We start from the raw sequence: 20,392 nt of genomic DNA on the forward strand, positions 1-20,392 counted from the left end.
AGTAACTCTTTAGTTACTCAAATTTGAGTTCTTCCACTGGAAACGATTTTTGGGTAAAATCTACTCATTTACTGAGTAATGCTTTATTTTGCCCATGTGCCAAAAATAGAGTAATTAGTTAAATTCTGAATGAAATTTTGTTCCACATATACCAAACTTGCGTAAAATTGCTCCTTTTTTAATTGTATTGTATTCAAATATTAAGTAATTGACACGCAATACATAAAATAATCATTCTGTGTTTATTTATTATTCCGTTTACAATTGATTTCTAACTTCGAGATATCATATCAAGTGGCGATCGCTTGGAGTAGTGTGTCAATCGTAGCTTAACACACATGTCAGTACTGCTCAGACACCAATCAGACACTTGTTCCTCATAAATGACACACTTGAGCATACTTGTTTCCGTTCTGAAGCACAGTACGGATCCCTTCTTGACACAATAACTGCGTCGATGGCACAACCAAGAGGACAGTCTAAAAATTGTGGTTTTTGCAGACACAACACTGTTTGTGTTAAGCGACTTACTCTTGAAATACGCGATCTCACTAACAAAAAATAGAACCTGTTACTACAAATGGTTATTACAACTTTTAGACTGATCTTGCGAATAGTAACATAAAAACGAGTTTTTGCGTTAAACTCAAATTTAGAGTAAGGGTTATTCATTATTATTGATGCTAACTACTCAATTTTTGACGTTTCCATGTATCTTTTGAAAATGAGTAACTAGTACTCAAACTCTGAGTAACTTTTTCTAAGCGTGTACTTTGTGTTGAAAGTGCTCTTGGTGTTTTTTTTTCAGTTTCTTTTGCGTGAAGTGTCATCCACTTTCGATTTTCTTGATGTGTTTACATCAATTTTCACCTGTCTATTTTTTACATACCGTTCGATTATCAATCTCGGGAGAAGTGTATAAATTTAATTTGAAACACAACAATACCTAAAGGTGCATGTTTTAAGCGAAAAAACATTTTATTAGCTGTAAATGGATGTCGCAAAGTCTTTGTTTGGATCCCGGGACCATGAAGGATATGTGGGAAAGGAGGAACATATGGTAAAATAGAAATTGCTTTCAATGCGGAGGCGTTTGGGAGGATGAACAAATTTTATCTATTAACTGTTTAATGATTGGCTTTCAGAAAAAGCTCGAAACAGCTAACGGCGACGATGACGGAGAATTAGTTGAGTTGGGTGAAAGTTTGCACATATCGGAAGGGTTAGAACCAACAGCTGGAGGGCCGTTTTCAGCTTTGACACCTTCGATGTGGCCCCAGGATATCCTCGCAAAACTGGGTCAACCCGAAACGAATGAACCACCGAATCATCAACCTGATTACAGATTCGACGAATTCGGCTTTCGTGTGGAGGAAGAAGATGGCCCGGAGCAGAGTTCAAACAAGTTGCTCAGTATTCCGTTTATGGAGGATCCAGCTCAGCGGCTGCAATGGGTTGCCCATTTGGAGTTTTCGCATAATAAGGAGGCTACTGAATTGACGTGGGATAATGTGGAAGTAGTTCTGCCGCGAACAGAAAAACTTAAAAACATGGTGCGGCTGGGAATCCCACACTCGCTCCGTCCACAAATGTGGATGCGCTTGTCGGGGGCACTGCAGAAAAAACTCAAATCAGAAACTTCGTATCAGGAGATTGTAAAAGTCTCATCCAACGATGCACTGATGACTTCTAAACAGATCGAAAAGGATCTACTTCGAATTATGCCGACAAACGCCTGTTTCAGTTCGTTGACCAGCACGGGAGTCCCTAGATTGCGCCGTATCCTTCGTGGAATAGCGTGGCTTTTTCCGGACATCGGATACTGTCAGGGAACGGGAGTGATTGCCGCTTCGCTACTGCTACTGCTAGAGGAAGAAGATTCATTCTGGATGATGGCCACAATCGTGGAAGACCTACTGCCTGCATCGTACTATTCGTCGACCTTGCTCGGTATTCAAGCCGACCAGCGGGTGATGCAAACGCTGATCGGCAATTATTTGACCGTGGTCGATGAAACGTTGAAGAGTCACGACATTGAGTTGTCACTGATTACGCTCCACTGGTTTTTAACATTATTCGCCAGTGTTGTTCATATGAAAATTTTGCTACGGTGAGTAAAGAATGGATGTGGTAGAAGAAAGAAGAAAATCAATTGATCAGTGTGAAGCGGATTTTATGATTTATGTAAAAAAATTCTATTTCAGAATATGGGATTGGTTCTTCTACGACGGATCGATAGTGTTGTTTCAACTAACGTTGGGTTTGCTCAAGATTAAAGAACCGTCGCTGAAAAATCTTGAAAATTCGGCTCAAATCTTCAATTCGCTGTCGGACATTCCGGGTGATATCGACGATGTCGAGTATTTATTTTCAATCTCGCTGGAAGTGGGAGGATCGCTATCACCAATGGTCATTGAAACGCATCGGCGGAGGCACTTGGCTTACCTCATGGCTGATCAGGGAGCGCTTGTAGGTAATCCGGAGACGGGTTCCAATTTACCCAAACAACATTTAGCTCGCCGACAAGTAAAAAAGTCCAAGTCGATGCTGCAGATGATTTTATTTGGCACCGATGAAGGCGATGATGAGCTTAAGAACAAAAATATTAGACAGACGGAAATCCTAGTGGATTTGCGAGAAGCCATCCTGAAGGTGGCGAGACATTTTTTGACGATCGAACCTAAACTAAGTGCACACATAAAGCTGGTGGCCGATTATACCATGGACAGTCACGCGAAAGATCATGAGAATTACATTAACGTTTCAAGAACCAGAAGTCGCAGAGCAAAGGCACTGCACGATTTCGAGAGACATGACGACGATGAGCTTGGTTTCAGAAAGAATGATATCATAACGATTATCAGTCAAAAAGACGAACACTGCTGGGTAGGTGAGCTAAATGGGCTACGCGGATGGTTCCCGGCTAAGTTTGTGGAATTGCTAGATGAGCGGAGTAAGCAATACAGTTGTGCCGGTGACGATGCCATTTCCGAGACGGTAACCGATCTAGTTCGTGGAACGTTAGCGCCTACTATAAAACAGGTTCATTCGAAAAATTTATGAATTTCACAGTATCTTTCGATAAATCAAACCATTCGTTTTTTAGGTTCTGGAACATGGAATGAAACGGCCTACCTTTCTCGGAGGTCCGTGCCATCCCTGGCTGTTCATCGAAGAGGCCGCTACTCGTGAAGTTGAAAAGGATTTCGAGTCCGTCTACTCGCGGTTGGTTCTGTGCAAAACCTACCGCTTAGACGAGGATGGAAAAGTGCTCACCCCAGAGGAACTGCTATACCGTTGCGTTCAATCCGTAAACCAAAGCCACGATGCCACTCATGCTCAGATGGATGTAAAATTGCGTTCCCTCATCTGTTTGGGACTGAATGAGCAGGTATTGCACCTGTGGATGGAGGTGCTGTGCAGTTGCTCGGACATGGTTCAAAAATGGTACCAACCGTGGAGTTTCATCTATTCGCCCGGTTGGGTTCAGATCAAATGCGAGCTACGGATGCTCTCGCAGTTTGCCTTCAATCTCAATCCGGACTGGGAGTTACCGGCTAAACGGGAGGCCACCCAAAGCCAACCGTTGAAAGATGGCGTGAGGGATATGCTGGTGAAGCATCATTTGTTCTCGTGGGATCTATAGAATAAAGTAGCTAGCAAATTGAAAAATATTCAACCTCGTTACTAAGTTAAGGTTTAGTATTATTAGATTTTTTATTGATTAATTTATTTCGTGAACCTAATTTTTTTGATTTGTTATTTATTCAGATGTTTTATTTTTTATTATTTAACTCGTTAGTGTCTACTACTAGTGTCAGAGAATTGAGTCTCTAACTGCCTGATTTTATTAAAATTGCAATTTAGAAACTGCTCAAGTAAACAGCTGGATTGTAATAGAAATTTCTTCAATTTCTGTTGTTCATGAGTTCCGTTCAAAAAGTTACTACCTAACAATTTAGTGTGTAATAATACATATTTAATACGATGTTGTACATCATTTTCGCAAAAGAAAAAACATGCACTGTGGACAACAAGCATGCGATAAAAGCACCTTACAGATTAGTATCACGCAAAAACATGTATATTTACTAATATCCTCATCAATTATTGTACCTTCTTAATATGTACTAGTTTAGTATACAATAAAAATTGAAACAAAAAAGTTTGTGTTCTGATTCTCCGGCATTTGGGATAAGTTCATTTGTCTATAAGTTAAAAGAGCTCTTTACTCTATCCTCTGCCAGCTGGCATCAAACAAACAATTACCCAATTATGCCCAAGTAGCAAATGTAATTTACTGGAATTTTAAGATGTTGCACAATTGTTATTTATGTTTGATATGCTACAAAAGATTTTTCAAACATTAAATTCGATGGTGCAATTAGTACCGAAAAATCATTGGAGAACAACTTTGGAAACTTTCGAAACAATTGTGCAGCAAATCACCAACTTTACTATGTTGCACTAGCAGTTATAAAAGTTTTACAAAATATTCACACCATTGGGTCAAAGAGAAGTAAGAATAACAACCTGTACAACTTATCAATAAACTTGTTATGTTTCAGCAGAAATATGACAAGTTTCAAATGGATGTCACTTTTGAAAATGTTTGAACGAGATATTTGTATTGTACTGCGAATCCTTGAACGAACAAAACAACAAAAAACATCCGCTGTGAACACTTTGTTTGACTTTGCTGAATGAGAGACCTATATTTGACACTTTTTCTCCAATCTTTTTCGAACTGTTGAATGGTTTCGGCTGCCGAGACATGTTTCCTAAGATGTGCCTTCGTTAATGCCGAAAATTCCTCAATTGGTCGAAGTTGTGGGCAATTTGGTGGATTCATGTCTTTTGGGACGAAAGTGACATTTTTGGTAGTATACCATTCTACCGTTGATGTCGAGTAGTGGCAAGAAGCAAGATCTAGCCAAAAGACAACAGGATCCTTGTGGCTTCGAATCATGGGTAGAAGTCGTTTTTGTAAACATTCCTTGATGTATATTTCGCTGTTCATTGAAGCAGTGGTGATGAAGGGTTTCGAAATCTTACCGCAGCTACAAATTGCTTGCCAGACCATAGCTTTCTTACCAAATTTTTTGACTTCAATCGATGTCTCGGACTGGTTTAACACTTGCCCTTCTCGCACCGTATAATATTGTGGTCCTGGCAAGGATTTGTAATCGAGTTTCACGTAGGTTTCGTCGTCCATGATTATGCAGTTCAAATTTCCAGCAAGAATTGTATTGTACAGCTTTCGAACCCTCGGCCTGATCGATGCTTCTTGTTTCGTACTACGTTTTGGTTGTTTCTGCTTCTTATAGGTTCGAAGATTCAAACGTTCTTCAGCACGAAGAACATTTGACTTCGAAATTCCCACTTTTTGGCCAAATCCTGAACTGAAACCACCTTCTTTTGCTCGAACGCTTTCAGTATACGTTTATTCAACTGAGGGTTAGCAGGACCTTTTTTTGAGCCGTTTTCGGTTTATCCTCAAAGGTGTTATCCTCACCTAACTTCCTGATTGCATTTCGAGCGGCTTTTTCATTCACTCCTTCCATTTTTGCTATATTTATCAGTGACAGTCCGCGTTCTGGGCACCATTTGTACACAATTTTTCGACGTTGTTCTGCTGAAAGTCCACGCATTTCGAAACAAACTAATGAAAACGAATAAACAACTGCACATGTGGTTAGAGAAGAGTGTAAACAACAGGACGCAGCCATAAAAATTGACAGATTCTGAACCATTGCGAAATGGCAGCGGTTTTTGGTTGCGTCCATACTTTCTGGGGCAGTCTTTAATATTTTTTGTATAAGCCTTGCTGTATGGCACCTTATTTATATAACACACTGCTACTCTCAAAGCCATACTGGACAATATCAAAAACGATCTCACAGTCTAACACACAGGACACTCAAATTGGATTATTTAATCATTTTAATGGTCGTTTCGAATATTCCTTTAGCTGGGACAGTACTCGCATATGTCACGATGGCGCTACGTTACCCTATCAAAAACATTCAGATTGTCTTTCAGACTGTGTTCATTTTTTCATTATCCAACAAAGTTGCCATTCATACAGAATTATCTTTAATATACTGATTTGTGTCCATGCGAATTTCATGCAGGATACAGGTGTTTCGGGTGAAAACTACCATCGCAATAAAAAAAATCTTTCTCATATTACTTATATTTCCAAAAATATCACTAGAAGATGCTGTGATGAAAATTTTTTTTTCTATCTTGAATAAAATAGGAAACTTTTCTTTGGGTATAAACTAATATAACCTTTTGAATTTGTAAACAGTTATATCAAGTCAAAAAGAATTTTTCTTTATTTTGAGTTGTCGCACTAAATGATTAAACACACCTTACCCTATAGTACTGGAACCGGAAGTCGGACCCGGATGAAATTGAACAGCAGCCTATGAGACTACAGGAACTTTTGTTGAAGTCTGTTTGTGGAAATCGATCAAATCATCTCTGAGAAAAATGAGTGAGTCTCGTTTTAAACTTTTTGAGCACTATTTCCGGAACCGGGAACTTGGAACCAGTATAGCCGAAGTCGGTTCGTTTAGTAAATTTCTAATATAACCTACAAATTGAATCAGTTTTTAGCCAAATCTAGATGAATTTTAAACTCATTGTCTCATAGAGCATTGTCGCTCTAAATGATTGTGTGCAGTTTTAAACACATTTTATCCTATGAAAGCATGATGAAATTCTATAGCAACCTATGGGACTACGAGATTTGTTTATATTATGAGTGACATTACACACATACACGCACAGAAACATACATTGCTCAGCTATATGAAACGTGTCGAACGATATAGAACACTCACCCCTCCGGGCCAATTTTCATGAGTCAATTTTTCAAGTGATTGCTTGAACTTTCAATATGAAAAAGGCAATAAGTGTACTTTTATAGAAAAGCATCGTTATCATGATCTTGTGATAACACTAACAAGTAGGTACAAATTAAATAAAAGATTTACATACTTCTCACCTGAAAAATATAGACTTAAATGTGGCAACCCTGCACGCTATACGAAATTGAACGAGGCACGCGGCGAACGGAGCAAAACTGCTCAAACCGACGCGTACTAACATCGTCATGTTGAATGACGATTGGAATGTTTTGACAGTCATCGGCCTATAACTTAGGAACCGAAAGTCGGATCTGGATGAAATTGCACAGTATATTTAAAGACAATGAGAGCTTTAATTTGAATCATGATTCATGGAAATCGGCTTAATCGTTGCTGAGAAATTTAAATGAGATCCGTTTTCGGGATTTTTTTCCACTATTGTCGGAGCTTTCGGATGCGGAAACCGGGAGTGGTTTCATATATTCACTAACTAACAATATCTGTCAACTAGATGAATTTAGCAGTAAATTTTATAAAAATATGCATCTCGTTTCGCTATCGCTTGTGCAAAAATACTCATGAAATTGTAAATTTTCACTAATTCCACTTTAATACCGGAATCGAAATTTTTAACTGGATCAACTTTTCGGGGACTTTTTAAATAATTTTAAAACCTTTAATTTGCTTCTTAGTTTGTGAAAATCAGTTAAGAAATTTCCGAGAAAATTCCGCATTTTTTAAAAAATTTGCACATATTTCCTTGTAATATTGGAATCGAAAGTCGGATTCAAATGAAATTCAAGAAAATTGTATGATGCCATAAGACCTCACAAAACTGACATGTAACCAGCTGATTTTCATAGGTACACAGCGTTTTACACGGATGCATCCTATTTTGACCACAAACTATGTAAGATGGAATTGCTTTACGTAGTTGCATATTCCGCCATACTTCCCTTTCGATGGAAAGAACTTCACCGTACTGCGACATATTTTCCCGAACGAACTGCTTGCTGGCTTGCGGGGGAAGGTTATGCGCGCGTACTGCCATGGTATTGTCTACCACGTATACAGGGATTTTGTATTTAATATTGTCACACTCAACGGTGTGCACCTCGTTGTCAGCTGAAGCGAATGCAATTGCATCTCTTTCACGTTTAAACATAACGTACACACAATTAGACGCCTTGTTGAATTGAATCTCACTTACATCATTAGCGTCTAGATGCATTCGTTCTTTGAGTAAGGTTTCAATTTCATTTGTTGCTGGTCTAACTTTGCAATGCTTGAAATCAATACAAATTCAATTTGGTCTTGTAGGCCAAGTTACAGGCCTATGTTTCTGTCGTCTTGGGGAGAACCAACCAGTAAAAAAACTACATAACACAAGGGGTGTACCGATAGTAAATAGCACGTGCAGTTCAATATAGGTTGACCTAGTGCTCCACGAACTTTTATTTTTAAAGAATCTATTCATAGGGTCATGTTTGTTAGTCATTTTGTTGACTGAATTTTCTAGATTTTTCAATATCATATTTATGAAAATGAATCTGAAAGATAGCAAGGATAATAAAATTTTTGAAAATTTTTAACAACGTTCGTAATTCAGGGTTAAGCTAAATTTTTTGCTAGGAGACATAATCGTTTTCAATATGTTTAGGTTTCTTCTTTGACTGGTTTCGTCTTTGACGGGTTTCGTCTGCTTGGCGGCTCAAATTGTACTGCCGAGTTTTGCATTAAGCAGTTTAATTTACACTTGTGCACTGATGAGTTAATGGCGAAACGTAAACATATTGAACAATCGGATGTTTCTCATTTTAGAAGAACTTTTTTTTTAATTTTACAGAAAAAACCATTAAAACACATTTATGAAAAGGCGCTTGAGAATTTCAAGCCTACAAATATATGTTTCACAACAAAAATGTGATTCGCTGTCGATTTTCGATTTACAAAAATACATACGATTCATTGACGAATTTCACGCTAAATCGTATTCAGAGTTGGAAGCACCATCTCAGATCTTAATGAAACTTGCTGTACATGAAGACTTTGACACAAAAAAAACAACTTTGCATACTTTGTTCTTTCAAATATGATCTAAACTGTCTTATGAAAAGGGCTTTTCTACCCACTTTTTTCCAAAATGCTGTAGTCGAAGAATCACAGAGCTTTCATAAAAGTGTTGTATGAGTGGTTTTTACGAAATTGGTCAAGTTTTTTAATAAAAAAAATTGGAAAAAATCCTAATCGATTCCTACATTGAAAAAAAAATCAATATTGAAAATTTAAAACGGATTTTGCAAAAAAAAAACATTTTTGATTTGGATCAAATTTTGTTACAAGATAGTCATCAACTATCAATATCTATGAACTTAAACTAAGCCTAATTTTAAGAAACTAGTCTACCTTTATTTACCGCCCCGGACCGCAAAGCAATCTGGGATAGGATGGGATTTTATGTTCACAAAACTAAGGTAAAGGTGTTGAGAGACCTTTCTACAATGGGGACGGCACATTAATTATGACCCGGGTGCCAATTCTACGTACGTGCCCTAGGATGGAACTGTTTTTAAATGACTCAATATTTATTTATTTTCAAGCGTTTTCATTATTATACGCGAACATGTTTAAAAAAAATGGCTTTAGAATTATTGAAATAGTTTCCGCCCTTCTTTAAATAAATTTATAAGATTATGTGAACGCGATCCACACGCGACTCACTGCACACCTCAAAATAATTTCTCATTTCGAAGCCACTTGCAACCCTCTGAGAAAAAACCAGTAATCGATGGCCTCTAATCGACCAATTCATGCCCAACTTCTAACGAATTAGTTTTCGCTATTTCTGTGTGGCATCAAAATAGATCGATTCTGTTGAGCTTCTCACTGTGAATCATAATTCTCATTTCTCATCATATCCTTAGTCGTCTCCGCCAGAGGAGAGGAGACAGCAGTCTACCAGTGAAAGAAGTGTCTCTGGGATCGGTTTGCGAAGGCGAGATTCAATATTGCTCCACGCAAAGTGGTCAATTCCCGTTGTAAAGTGTCGAAATATAGCAGTTTTTGAGTATCAACAGTGGAATTGACCGTTTCCGTCTGAATGGGGTGCGGTTAACAGTGCAAATTTAGTGTTCTTCGGTGAAAGCAGTGAATTTTCATGTTCGCACGGCACCCCGTTTCTTGGTTTGAGTTCTCAGTCAAGAGCTCTTTCTGACGATTAAAGTCAAAATATGTATGCCGTATCTGGCTCGGAAAGGTGTTTGATGAAATGATTGTCAGTGTTATGCATTAGAATTCGTGTAAAAAAGTGACCAACCTTCTAACTGAGGACGGAAATCGGAAGGATATTTTTTCGTTCGGTCTAGTGGAAACGGCAGCGGCGACGGCGACCGCAGCAGTTCCTTTCGGAGAATCCGTCTATTTGCAGGCGACAGCAAGTGTGTATGTGTGGTGTTGTTGATTGGTCACATACACAAGTCCAGTTGCGCAAGCGAGAGAGAACGTGCACCGAAATTCAACAAGTGTTGCCAGTTTAGAGTGATATTGTTGAAATTGTTTAGAGTATATTGTTGAAATTGTTTTGATTTTTTCCACGTAATTCCACACGCTGACCGGAAATCACTTAATATTAATCATATTTCACTTGGATTTAGAAATGATAGTTTAAATTTGAGTGGGATAGAATAATTCCCGGCGAAGTTGAAAATTTTTCATATAGAGCTTACGTAAAAAATAGTGTGTTTGAAGTTAACATTATAAGCATTATCGAAGCCAGTATCGATCGTTTCACGATAATAGGGCCTAACTGCCATTTTTTCGAATTTTTCGATTAGTTTAGTTATCGAATATTACTTCCAAAATGCATTCTTTGGGTGGGCTAGCTATCGTATTTGATAGGAATATCTGATAATTTTCAATATATTAGATAAAAAGGTTTAACTGAGATGATGGTTGAGTATGAATACCATTTTGTTTCAACAGATTTCGAAGTCGATTCTTAGTGTACAAAACCTTTGCATGACTAATTCTACGGTTTTATTCACTAACTTTTCTCATTCGAGATTACTATTTAAATAAATCATTCAAGATTAGTGCAGTAATGCAAATACAATCACGTTTTAATTGATCAGATACACGTGACAATTTTATATTTTCATTCATTATATTCTGCGAAGTTGATTGAGTGAGTGCACCAGAAAAACACATGGTTTCCGTCTGTTCAGGTTCAGAATTCAATTCCAAAATTCAGGGCAAGAATACTAAATCTGAATTCAGTTTTAAATCCAAAATTCAGTTCCAGTATTCAGAATCAAAATTCAATTCTAGAATTCAGGTCCAGAACATAGATCTAGAATCCATAATTTAGTTTCGAAATCCAGGTTCAAAATTCAGTTCCATTTGCAGAATCTAGGAATGCGCTTCCGAGGATAGTTCTATCAATATTGTGAATCCTTGTGCGCAGTTCTACTGTGGGTCATACGTTGCATTTGACGACAATACGCTGAACATAGTTTAACATCAGAGAAATTCTATTCATAATATAACGGCATTATCATTTATAAAAAAAAACAGTTTTTTTTATAGATGTTCAAGGTCTCAAGTGGTCCGTTTTAGGTTGTAAAAAATCGGAAAAACTCGGAAACTTGAGCAGTATAAAAGCACAGAATTATTATTTATATGCTGCCCTACGTGAATTTCGCGATTACGTCTCTGACTTCTTGAAATTCTGAAAGCGAAGAAGTAAAAGCTTGAACAATTAACACAATCAGTCAAATCGTAATAATTAGCAGCTAGTTTCAGCATTTCTCAACAGCTAAATGCTGTGAGATTCTTTGATAAGTTTTCTCAATCAAATGATTTAATTTTGTTTTCGTTGTGTATTATATGGATCTTCTCCAATGTTCTTTTTGTTTTCTTAATTAAATTGAAGTCCGATCGTTGTGCGTGATATTAATTTTGTAAGAAAATGCGTTTTAAGTAAAAAATTACCCTTTCAAATGATAATAAATTATTACTCAGCTTTATAAATTGAAATTCACGTCTTGTTACTAGAATCGGTCAACATACACCTGAAAAATATTCCAATCGAACGATGCGCAATCGAGTACTGATTAATTACGATCAAATCACAATTAGTGTCTGATTGTACCGAATTTCTCTTCAGATATGTGAGCATCATCTTGATTTTCTCTTAGAAGAATAAAAAAATTGCATGGTTACTGATGATCGTTGCACGTAAAAAAATATCAAAAATATTTTTTTTTGAAAAGTTTCCACTTAACTAGAGCCCAGTGCTTCTTTATCGTGCCGAAGTTCTGGTCAGTTTGATGGATTGGCTGGTTTTGACACGTATTTGACCGCTTGTATCTTTAGACGCATTTCGCATAGTAAAAATAGGCGAAATCAGTCCAAAACAGACCTGGAGAATCAAGGCTTTTGATAAATAGCAGGTTGCGCAGACATTATTTCTCGTATACATCATTAGTGTTGATTGAAACAAAACTTTATATATGACCTGACAAATCAAATGCTTAGGGAATTTGAACACCTTCTTTGTTCGGAAGTACTCGGCGACGGCGTTCTCTCGCCTTGCAGTATAAAAAGCCAGCTGTTTAGCGTCTTTAAGCATGTATGTTTTGTCGTCCATTATGGTACAGGAAAACATAAAACACAGTATTTTCGATAGTACTAGTTTCTTAGCAAGATAACGTAGCGATGAATTCGGATTTATTTGAGCTGTCGTATAGGTGAATTTTTCTGCGATCTTTGAAATAATTTAAAATCTACATTGAAAAAAAAGTATCCGAAATTTAACGTATACAGGCTTTCTTATCCAACCCGTTAAATATGTTATACAGTTGTAATTGGAGCCTCGTTGCTTGGGTGTTCGATAGCTAGAACCCATTTCAATAAAAAAGCACTGAAACATCAAAATCTAATGCAATAACCGTCATTGTAATGGAAGGATCCACCAATCTCAATTCAGATACTGAGAAAAAATCTTCATTCCCCCTCCGAAAATAAGCATTACAATTTTCGAATGTGATTCGTTTTACGGAGAGCAACCATACTGCAAATTCAGGCTATAATTGTTTCACAAAGGAAAACCCCTACCAGTTTTCATTTCTGGGAACACTGCCAAACGCCAGACGGAAAGGTGAATACACTCTGCATTTCATCAGCTCTCGTGCGCGTCGTCATCGTTGTTGTCCCGAAGCATGTCGCAAACGCAGTCATCATTACCGTCATCATCGTCATCATCACAGTCACCACCGTCATCGCCATCATTCAACAGTCGTGGTCGTCGTCGTTAGTCATTTGTCTGACTGGATGTCGACAACGCTGGAGCACACACAACCTAGCGCAGTTCGCCGTGTTGGTAGTCTCAAGTGACAGTTCCCGATTTCGCCTGTCAGTCAGAGGTACAGCGAGCTACACTCTGATGTTTCGAGGTTTCGGTATGCGAGTGGCAGTATATGTTTGATGTACTGGCACTGGCCGACAGTGTGCGTGTGTTTTGACAGCGCGCTTGCTTCGCATAGCAGAATTTTGGTGTCAGTCGCTCTCGCTGTATGGGTGTTTACAGTTGTGAGTGAGCGCATTTCCATCGAACTCCAAGAAATTTTTATTTTTCAATGCTTCGGCTGGTATACATTGGATATTCCACGACGGTATAGCGAATGGAAACGGTGAATACTTTTCTGCGTCCTCCTTGCTTGCGGTTTTTCCACTTGCGGACGAATCTCATACTCCGCACGGGCGCGTTCGGGTGTTTGACTGATGGTTTTTAATTGCATTATTTGATTAAGGAGCGAAAAGTTTAGCTGTTCGTATACGCTTGAGTTTTTTTTCTTCTAGCAAGTCATTTCATTTATTACAATGTGGCGTGAAAACAAAAGTTGGTAAAGGATCTTGCGTCAGTGTTCGAAAAAAATAAAGGAAAAAAAATAACTCGATGAATCTATGACAGATGCAAAGATTACCGAAAGTCGAAGCAGTAAAGTGATCAATCGAAATAATGCAGTTCTAGAAATTTAGAAGTTTCCGTGATGAAATGATTGCGTGCACGGAAAAGGTGAAACGAAAATAATCGTGAGCGAAGAGGGATAGGAAGTAAATCTGCAATTGTGCAAATTGCGAATTGTTCCAGATAACAGTACGATTTTGGGATTACCATTTTGGATTACATTGCAACTGGCAAAGTGACGGCGTTGCACGCGAAAATTAAAAAAAATATAACGTGGTAAATATCGGTCCATGAATCTATTCTAGGCATATGACGGCAAAACATTGTGATTTCATCAGGTGTAATCATCCCATACTGGGAGGAAGATCTTAGAATCGATCCCTGGTAGCAAATTTTTATTTTTCTGCTCCTCCGCCAAAACCCCGTTCGATCGGTCTACCCTTTTTTACCCAAGTAGCAGAAGACGTGAAACTTCTGCTGTCTGGTGCTGTTGATGCTGCTGTTGCTGCTGCTACTGCTGCTGCTGGAAGAAATGGGGAAAATGACGTCCACCATTTTGATATTACACTAATACCGTTTAACGTCCAGTGGCAACTCGGTGTTCGTATTGCCGTGTCGCTTGTATTGGTACCCCCATCTCCTCATTCACTGTGTGGTGTGTGTGGTTTTGATTTTTCGAGGAACGGCAATAGCAACAAAAACAACAATACGGACAACAATAAAAATAGTAGTGCACAGTTTAAGCGAAAACTAATTGGAACGTGTGGAGAAAAGTTACGATTTTTTCGAACTGGAATCGGATATGGCGTTCGAATCTGTACTCAATAATAACAAGCTCACTTTTTGACAGCAGTGATACTGTGCATTATAGGAAGCGTGGGAGCACCGCCAATACACGGTTGTTTGGTTCGGGTGGCGTTATTTGCCAACCCCAATTTCTAGTTCGTAGGACATGTGCATCAAAAACGAAGCTTACTTTCATATGGCGCCCCGGTTAGAAAAGGCCGATTTCTAAGTTGTACTGCAATGAGATGTGCTCGTTATAGAATTCATGTTCGTGGTGCTGATTTGGCGCACATAAACAATTTGACAGTGAATAAGCAATTTGATGAAATTACCATTTGCATGTAGACAAATTTATCCAGTTGCAGGAATTGACTGAAAGATGAAATAAGTTATACCGAATGTTGCCTGACTTTCAAAAAGAGATAGATATATTACTGCTCTGTAAAAAATGATAACTAGCATGTTTAAACTTATCTTTGCCTTTCTCATATGGAAAGGCTATGCAATCACTGTGAAACTCAACTTTACAACCGAGAATTCCATATACCACACGACTCATTTCGTCGAGATCACAAAATGTATGTATGTGACAAATTTGTCACTCAATTTTCTCAGAGATTACTGAACCGATTTTCACAAACTCAAATTCAAATGAAAGGTCGTGTAGTCCCATAGATTGCTATTACATTTTATCCCGATCCGACTTCCATTTCCGGAATTACAGGGTGATTTGCACCAAAAAATTCAACTTCCGGATCCGGAATTACAAGGAAAAAATGCGCACTCAATTCTCTCGGAAATTTCTTAACCGATTTTCACAAACTAAGAATCAAATAATAGGTTATAATTTTTTTTTTAAAGTCCGAAAAGTTGATCCAGATCCGACTTTCGGTTCCAGTATTACAGTGCGACTAGTGAAAATTTTCAATTTCATGACTATGTTTTCACAAGCGATGGCAAAACGAGGTGCACATTTTTATGAAACTTACTGGTAAATTCATCTAGTTGGCAGACTTTGTTAGTTATTGGTTATATAAATCTACTTTGAGACTACTAGTCCCCGGTTTTTGCTTTCAAACGCACCGATAGTAGTGAAGAAAAGCTCCAAAACCGGAACTCGATTCGATTACACAAATCATGGTTCAAACTAAGGCTCTCAGTGTCTTAAAAGATACTGTTCCATTTCATCCACATCCGACTTCCGGTTTTGAAATTATATGGCAATGAGTATCAAAACTTTTAAACTGTTATACAAAACTATGCAAACCCGCTACGCATCGGTACGGAAGAAGAAAACGCCACCGCCTAGCACACAGTGTGCTTTGTTAAATTTTGTATAGCGTGCAGGGTTGCCATATTTAAATCTATATTAAATTGAGATAACTTTTTAGTAATTGAGAAGATGAAGTTTTAGATTTTATTCAAGTTTGAAAAAAAAATCTCTGACTGAATCTTCTAGTGATGGTTTTTAAAATATTAGTAATATGAGAAAGGCATCATTAAACCACTAGGTGGATTTAATAATGTTTTTATAAAACTGTTCGACATTTTTCTCGAAAGTGTTTCAAATTTGTCTCCAATTTATCTCAAAATTGTTTTAAAATGGTCTCCCGAATTTTTCAAAATAGCTAGTCTTAAATATGCCTTAAAATTGTTTCAAGAACGTTTCGAAGATGTCTTAAAATGACATCCAAAATGTCTTAAAATTGTTTCAAATTTGTATCAACATTAGTAGAATTATAAAAATAAAAATAAAATGGAAATAAATGGTCTTAAATTTCCTTACAAATTATCTCAGCATGGTTTAAAATTGTCTTGAAAACCTTCACTCAAAGTAGTTAACAGAAAACCATTGCAAAAATGACTCAAACTTGTCTAAAAATTGAGAACCTCGCAAAGATGTCTCAAAACGGTGATGTCTTTCAAAATTTAATAAAAAAAACTTGAAAATTTCATTCCTAAAATTACTTGAAAATTGTATCAAAAATGGTAACAAACTTCCGCAAAGTAGTTTCTAAAAAACCTTTGCTAAATCGATTTAAACTTGTTTCACGATGGTTAGGAGATTTTTTCACAAATTGTCTCGAGCAGGGTGGCGAGTGACCGGGAAAAAGTCGGAAATTTTAGTGCAAATCCGAGAAAAAATTTACTAGCCCTAATCTTAGTAACGATTTTAAGCATCATGATTTTTCTGACACAACAAGTGAAAAGTTGGAGGCAATACTCAATTTTGTGTTTGAACGAGAAGTTCAGTACATGTTTTGAAACATCTTATTGTCCCACACGGATCAATGGATGGTGCACAATCCATTGGAAATAGAGCCAACACTCTATGTCTCATTCAACGGTTTTTGTATGGGCTTGTCAACAATTTTAAATCAATAAGAGCTTTCTTAGTTGTCATCAATAACAGTAGAATGAATGCTCATAATGAAAAATAAGAATAATTTGGATGCTTCTGCTGAATTTCTATTAAATTTAAAAATAAGTATGCATAATGGTAAAAGAAACATAAGATAACATGTTTAATAAATTTATTAAGAATTCTTAGAAGCCATCATGTTTTTAAGTGCCAACCAATGATTCCCCCAACTTCATCAGAATTGTCTCAGTAATGCCAAATTGTGACAATACTTGTGTTGTAATATTGGTATTCATTTCAATAAGATTCACAAAATCGACAAAGCTATCGACTTTCAACTTATCCACCGTTTGCAAGGAGTATTTCGTTGCCTTCTTTGACAGCTGAAATTGGTTTTTCAGAGTTGTAAGAACTTTAGAAAGGTTTAGAAGAAGGTTTTATTTGTTTAGTGGATCTATGTTTATTTTTTTAAAGGTTATCAGCTATGATGATATTGATGTCGACGAAGAAGCAAAGTAATCAAATTCTTTGAGTATGTATACAAATAAATTGCGTCTTTCGGAACGTTTACTGGTTTGAGGTGTCTGGTGGAAGTTCGCGAACTCTGAAAATGTATACAATAGAGTATGATTATTGGTAGAACACATGCAAAAAGCACTGCAATTTTCGGATCCCGGCTCGAAAAAAGGATTCCTTTTTTGACGCTATCCATGAAGCAATCCATTTTTCCAACTCTTCAAAGGATTGAAAATGTTGATCTGCCAGGCCGTGTGCCATCGAACGGAATAAGTGGAAGTCCGAAGGAGCGACATCTGGGGAATACGGCGGGTGGAGCAAGACTTCCCATTTCAGCGTTTCCAGGTACTTTTTGACCACTTTTGCGAAGTGAGGCCGAGCATTGTCGTGTTGGAGGATGACTTTGTCATGTCGTTCTTGATACTGTGGCCGCTTTTCTTTTTCTTTTTGAAGGTTTTTTCTCCTCCACCATCATGTTTGTCTTCGACATCGAAATCACCATTTTTAAAACGTTGAAACCACTCCCGACACGTTCTTTTACTCAGAGCAGCATCACCGTAAGTTTCTGAAAGCATTCGATGCGCTTCAGTTGCATTTTTTTTTATTGTAACATAAAAGTAAAACTTTCCGCAAGAATTCGGAAAGAATTGGGCACATAAACAAACATTTTCGAGCGTGAATGATACGAAAACAAGAACAACTGTCACTGAAACGGCGATGACAATGACGATGGCACTGTACACACTCACTTTAAAGGCATTATCATCTATGTATTTTAACCAGCTTCAGCCGGTACAGCCACCTATCGGAAAACGGCGGAAGCAAAGTTGTACACCTGATAGATATATCTTTTATTGTTTCAAAAACTTCGCGAAAATGTCTCAAAATGGTCTCAAGAGTGTTTCAAATCTGTTTCTAAATTGTTAAAACAAATTTTTTATTTAGAGACAAATGTATAAAATGGTCTTGAAATTAGATTATTAGGAAAATATCTCAAAATCTTTTCCCCTTCCCGTGGTTGATGGGCTTGACGGTATTGCAAACATCATCAGATACAATCAATTTGCGTTATAATTTGATAAAGATATGTGTTACAATTTTAGCTTCATTATTGAATTAAATGAATAAGATATGGAACGACTTGAATAGGATGTTGATTGCATTACGCTCCAACATCCGGGGTTGTAGAGGCCGGTAGGGCTTAACTGAGCTCTGTTTTACAACACACACAACATGAACACACTTATCAACAATTTTATAAAATCTGTTTGAATCAGCACAAAAAAACAGTGACCAAGTAAGCCCCATAGCCTAGAAGCTCATAGCAGCAAATTTCATCAAGGGTCCAGTGTATAACTGAAGCAAGGGACTCCTGTCACTGTGACTACCTATAAAAAAGAATATTTTACTCCAGCTTTACATTCTTTTATTCTTTCGAACGCTCTTATCATAAAATAGCTAAAAATTTTTTATCAACAACAGCACCGTCTTTTACCAATATCACACACTTGTAGCAGACATCCGTAACCGTTCCGTTTTCTTTATAGCTTGTATGAAATAGAACAAAGCACGCATCGTTCCTTTTGTGTTATCTTCTTCCATCGTACCACCACGTACCGTTGTTGTACATCTCTCTGTGACTGCGGAACCGGATGAAATTTCGCAGTAGCTTTAAAGATAATATAATTTTTAATTGAAATCAAAATTTGTGAAAATCGGTTCAAGCATCGCAGATAAATCGAAGTGAATTATATTTCTGCAGTTATTCTGCACCACTTTCGGTGCTTCTGAAGCAGGAAAAGGGGGGACCAGTAGCACCGAATTAAGTTTTTATGCTCATAAACTAACAAGCTTTGCTAACTAGAAGAATTTATCAGACAGTTTTATGAGATTTGAACCTGTTTTGACCATAGTTCGCAAAAAAATCGAATGAAATTGGTAATTTTTCACTTATCACGCTTCAGTTCTGGAACCAGAAGTCAGATCTGGATAAAATGTTTCACATTTTTTTAGGAAACAATAGTACCTTTCATTTGAATCTTAGTTTGTGAAAATCGGTTGAGCCGTTTCAGAAATAAATTGAGTGCACACTTTTTCTCTAATTTTCACATATTAACATGTAACTCCGGAACCGGAAGTCGAATCCAAATGCAATTCAATAGCAGGCTGTGGGACCATGATACCTTTCATTTTTCCATCCAAGTTTGTGAAAATCGGTTCAGCCATCTCTTAGAAAAGTGAGTGCATATTTTTGTTTCATACACGCACACACACACACACAAACATTTGCTCAGTTCGTCGAGCTGAGTCGAATGGTAGATGCCATTCGGCCCTCCGGGCCTCGGTTACAAGGTCGGTTTCCACAGTGATAGCATAGCCTTTCTATATGAGAAAAGCAAAACCGGAAAATTGAAATCGCTAATTCACAGGCACCCTGCTCGAAACTATCCCCGAATTATTTGGAAAATGTCTCAAAACTATCTCCAAACAAAAAATCTATCTGAAAAAAATCTTAAAAATGTCTCTCAACTGTCTCAAAGTTTTTAAATTATTTTGAGCTTGTCTTAGATATGTCTTGAATTGTTTCATCAACTACAAGGATCAGCCACATGGTGTTGTACGAGCCATTGATGTGGAACAAGGCAACCAAAATTTCTAATGATCTACAATCAAACAGTTCATTCAATCGTCACACTTTTGAATCTGCAATCGCAGTCTGCTTAGGTCTTGATAAGGAAACAACATCGAACATTGTTTGTCTTGATTTGTATTTGTTCTAAAGACTGTCCCAGAAAGTATGGACGCACTTTGATTTCGCTGTAAATAATTCACAAGTGTTAGATATTCAAATTTTATTCGATATACTGATAATATTAGACTATA

The 20,392-nt window shown here is 37.4% G+C and overlaps 2 protein-coding genes across 5 annotated transcripts in view; both read left to right on the forward strand.

Moving 5' to 3' along the window:
• Window positions 1–803: 803 nt before the first annotated feature.
• Window positions 804–4,142, forward strand: LOC131430388 (small G protein signaling modulator 3 homolog). The gene is made up of 4 exons (XM_058595321.1): window positions 804–1,060; window positions 1,146–2,110; window positions 2,205–3,042; window positions 3,107–4,142. The coding sequence occupies exons 1-4, from the start codon at window positions 992–994 to the stop codon at window positions 3,644–3,646; spliced, it is 2,412 nt and encodes an 803-aa protein (XP_058451304.1). The 5' UTR covers window positions 804–991; the 3' UTR covers window positions 3,647–4,142.
• A 5,699-nt stretch (window positions 4,143–9,841) lies between these two features.
• The window catches only part of LOC131430208 (serine/threonine-protein kinase minibrain), a 213,480-nt gene continuing 202,929 nt past the window's right edge, over window positions 9,842–20,392 (forward strand). The window contains exon 1 of one of the 4 annotated variants that reach the window (XM_058594957.1): window positions 9,842–10,319. The gene's annotated coding sequence lies outside the window, so the exon portion shown is untranslated. Of the gene's footprint in view, window positions 10,320–12,789; window positions 14,122–20,392 lie in introns of those variants that run through there. The other 3 variants (XM_058594958.1, XM_058594960.1, XM_058594956.1) reach the window with 3 other exon arrangements.

The sequence above is a fragment of the Malaya genurostris genome, chromosome 2, assembly GCF_030247185.1.
Source record: "Malaya genurostris strain Urasoe2022 chromosome 2, Malgen_1.1, whole genome shotgun sequence".
In the NCBI taxonomy this organism is placed as follows: domain Eukaryota; kingdom Metazoa; phylum Arthropoda; class Insecta; order Diptera; family Culicidae; genus Malaya; species Malaya genurostris.

What these genes read in the sequence shown, in the direction of transcription:
- LOC131430388 (XM_058595321.1), top strand. Translation starts at nt 992, where the DNA reads ATGGATGTCGCAAAGTCTTTGTTTGGATCCCGGGACCATGAAGGATAT. An exon ending in CATATGAAAATTTTGCTACG is followed by an intron (nt 2,111 to 2,204) that starts GTGAGTAAAGAA and finishes ATTCTATTTCAG; the next exon opens with AATATGGGATTGGTTCTTCT. An exon ending in TAGCGCCTACTATAAAACAG is followed by an intron (nt 3,043 to 3,106) that starts GTTCATTCGAAA and finishes TTCGTTTTTTAG; the next exon opens with GTTCTGGAACATGGAATGAA.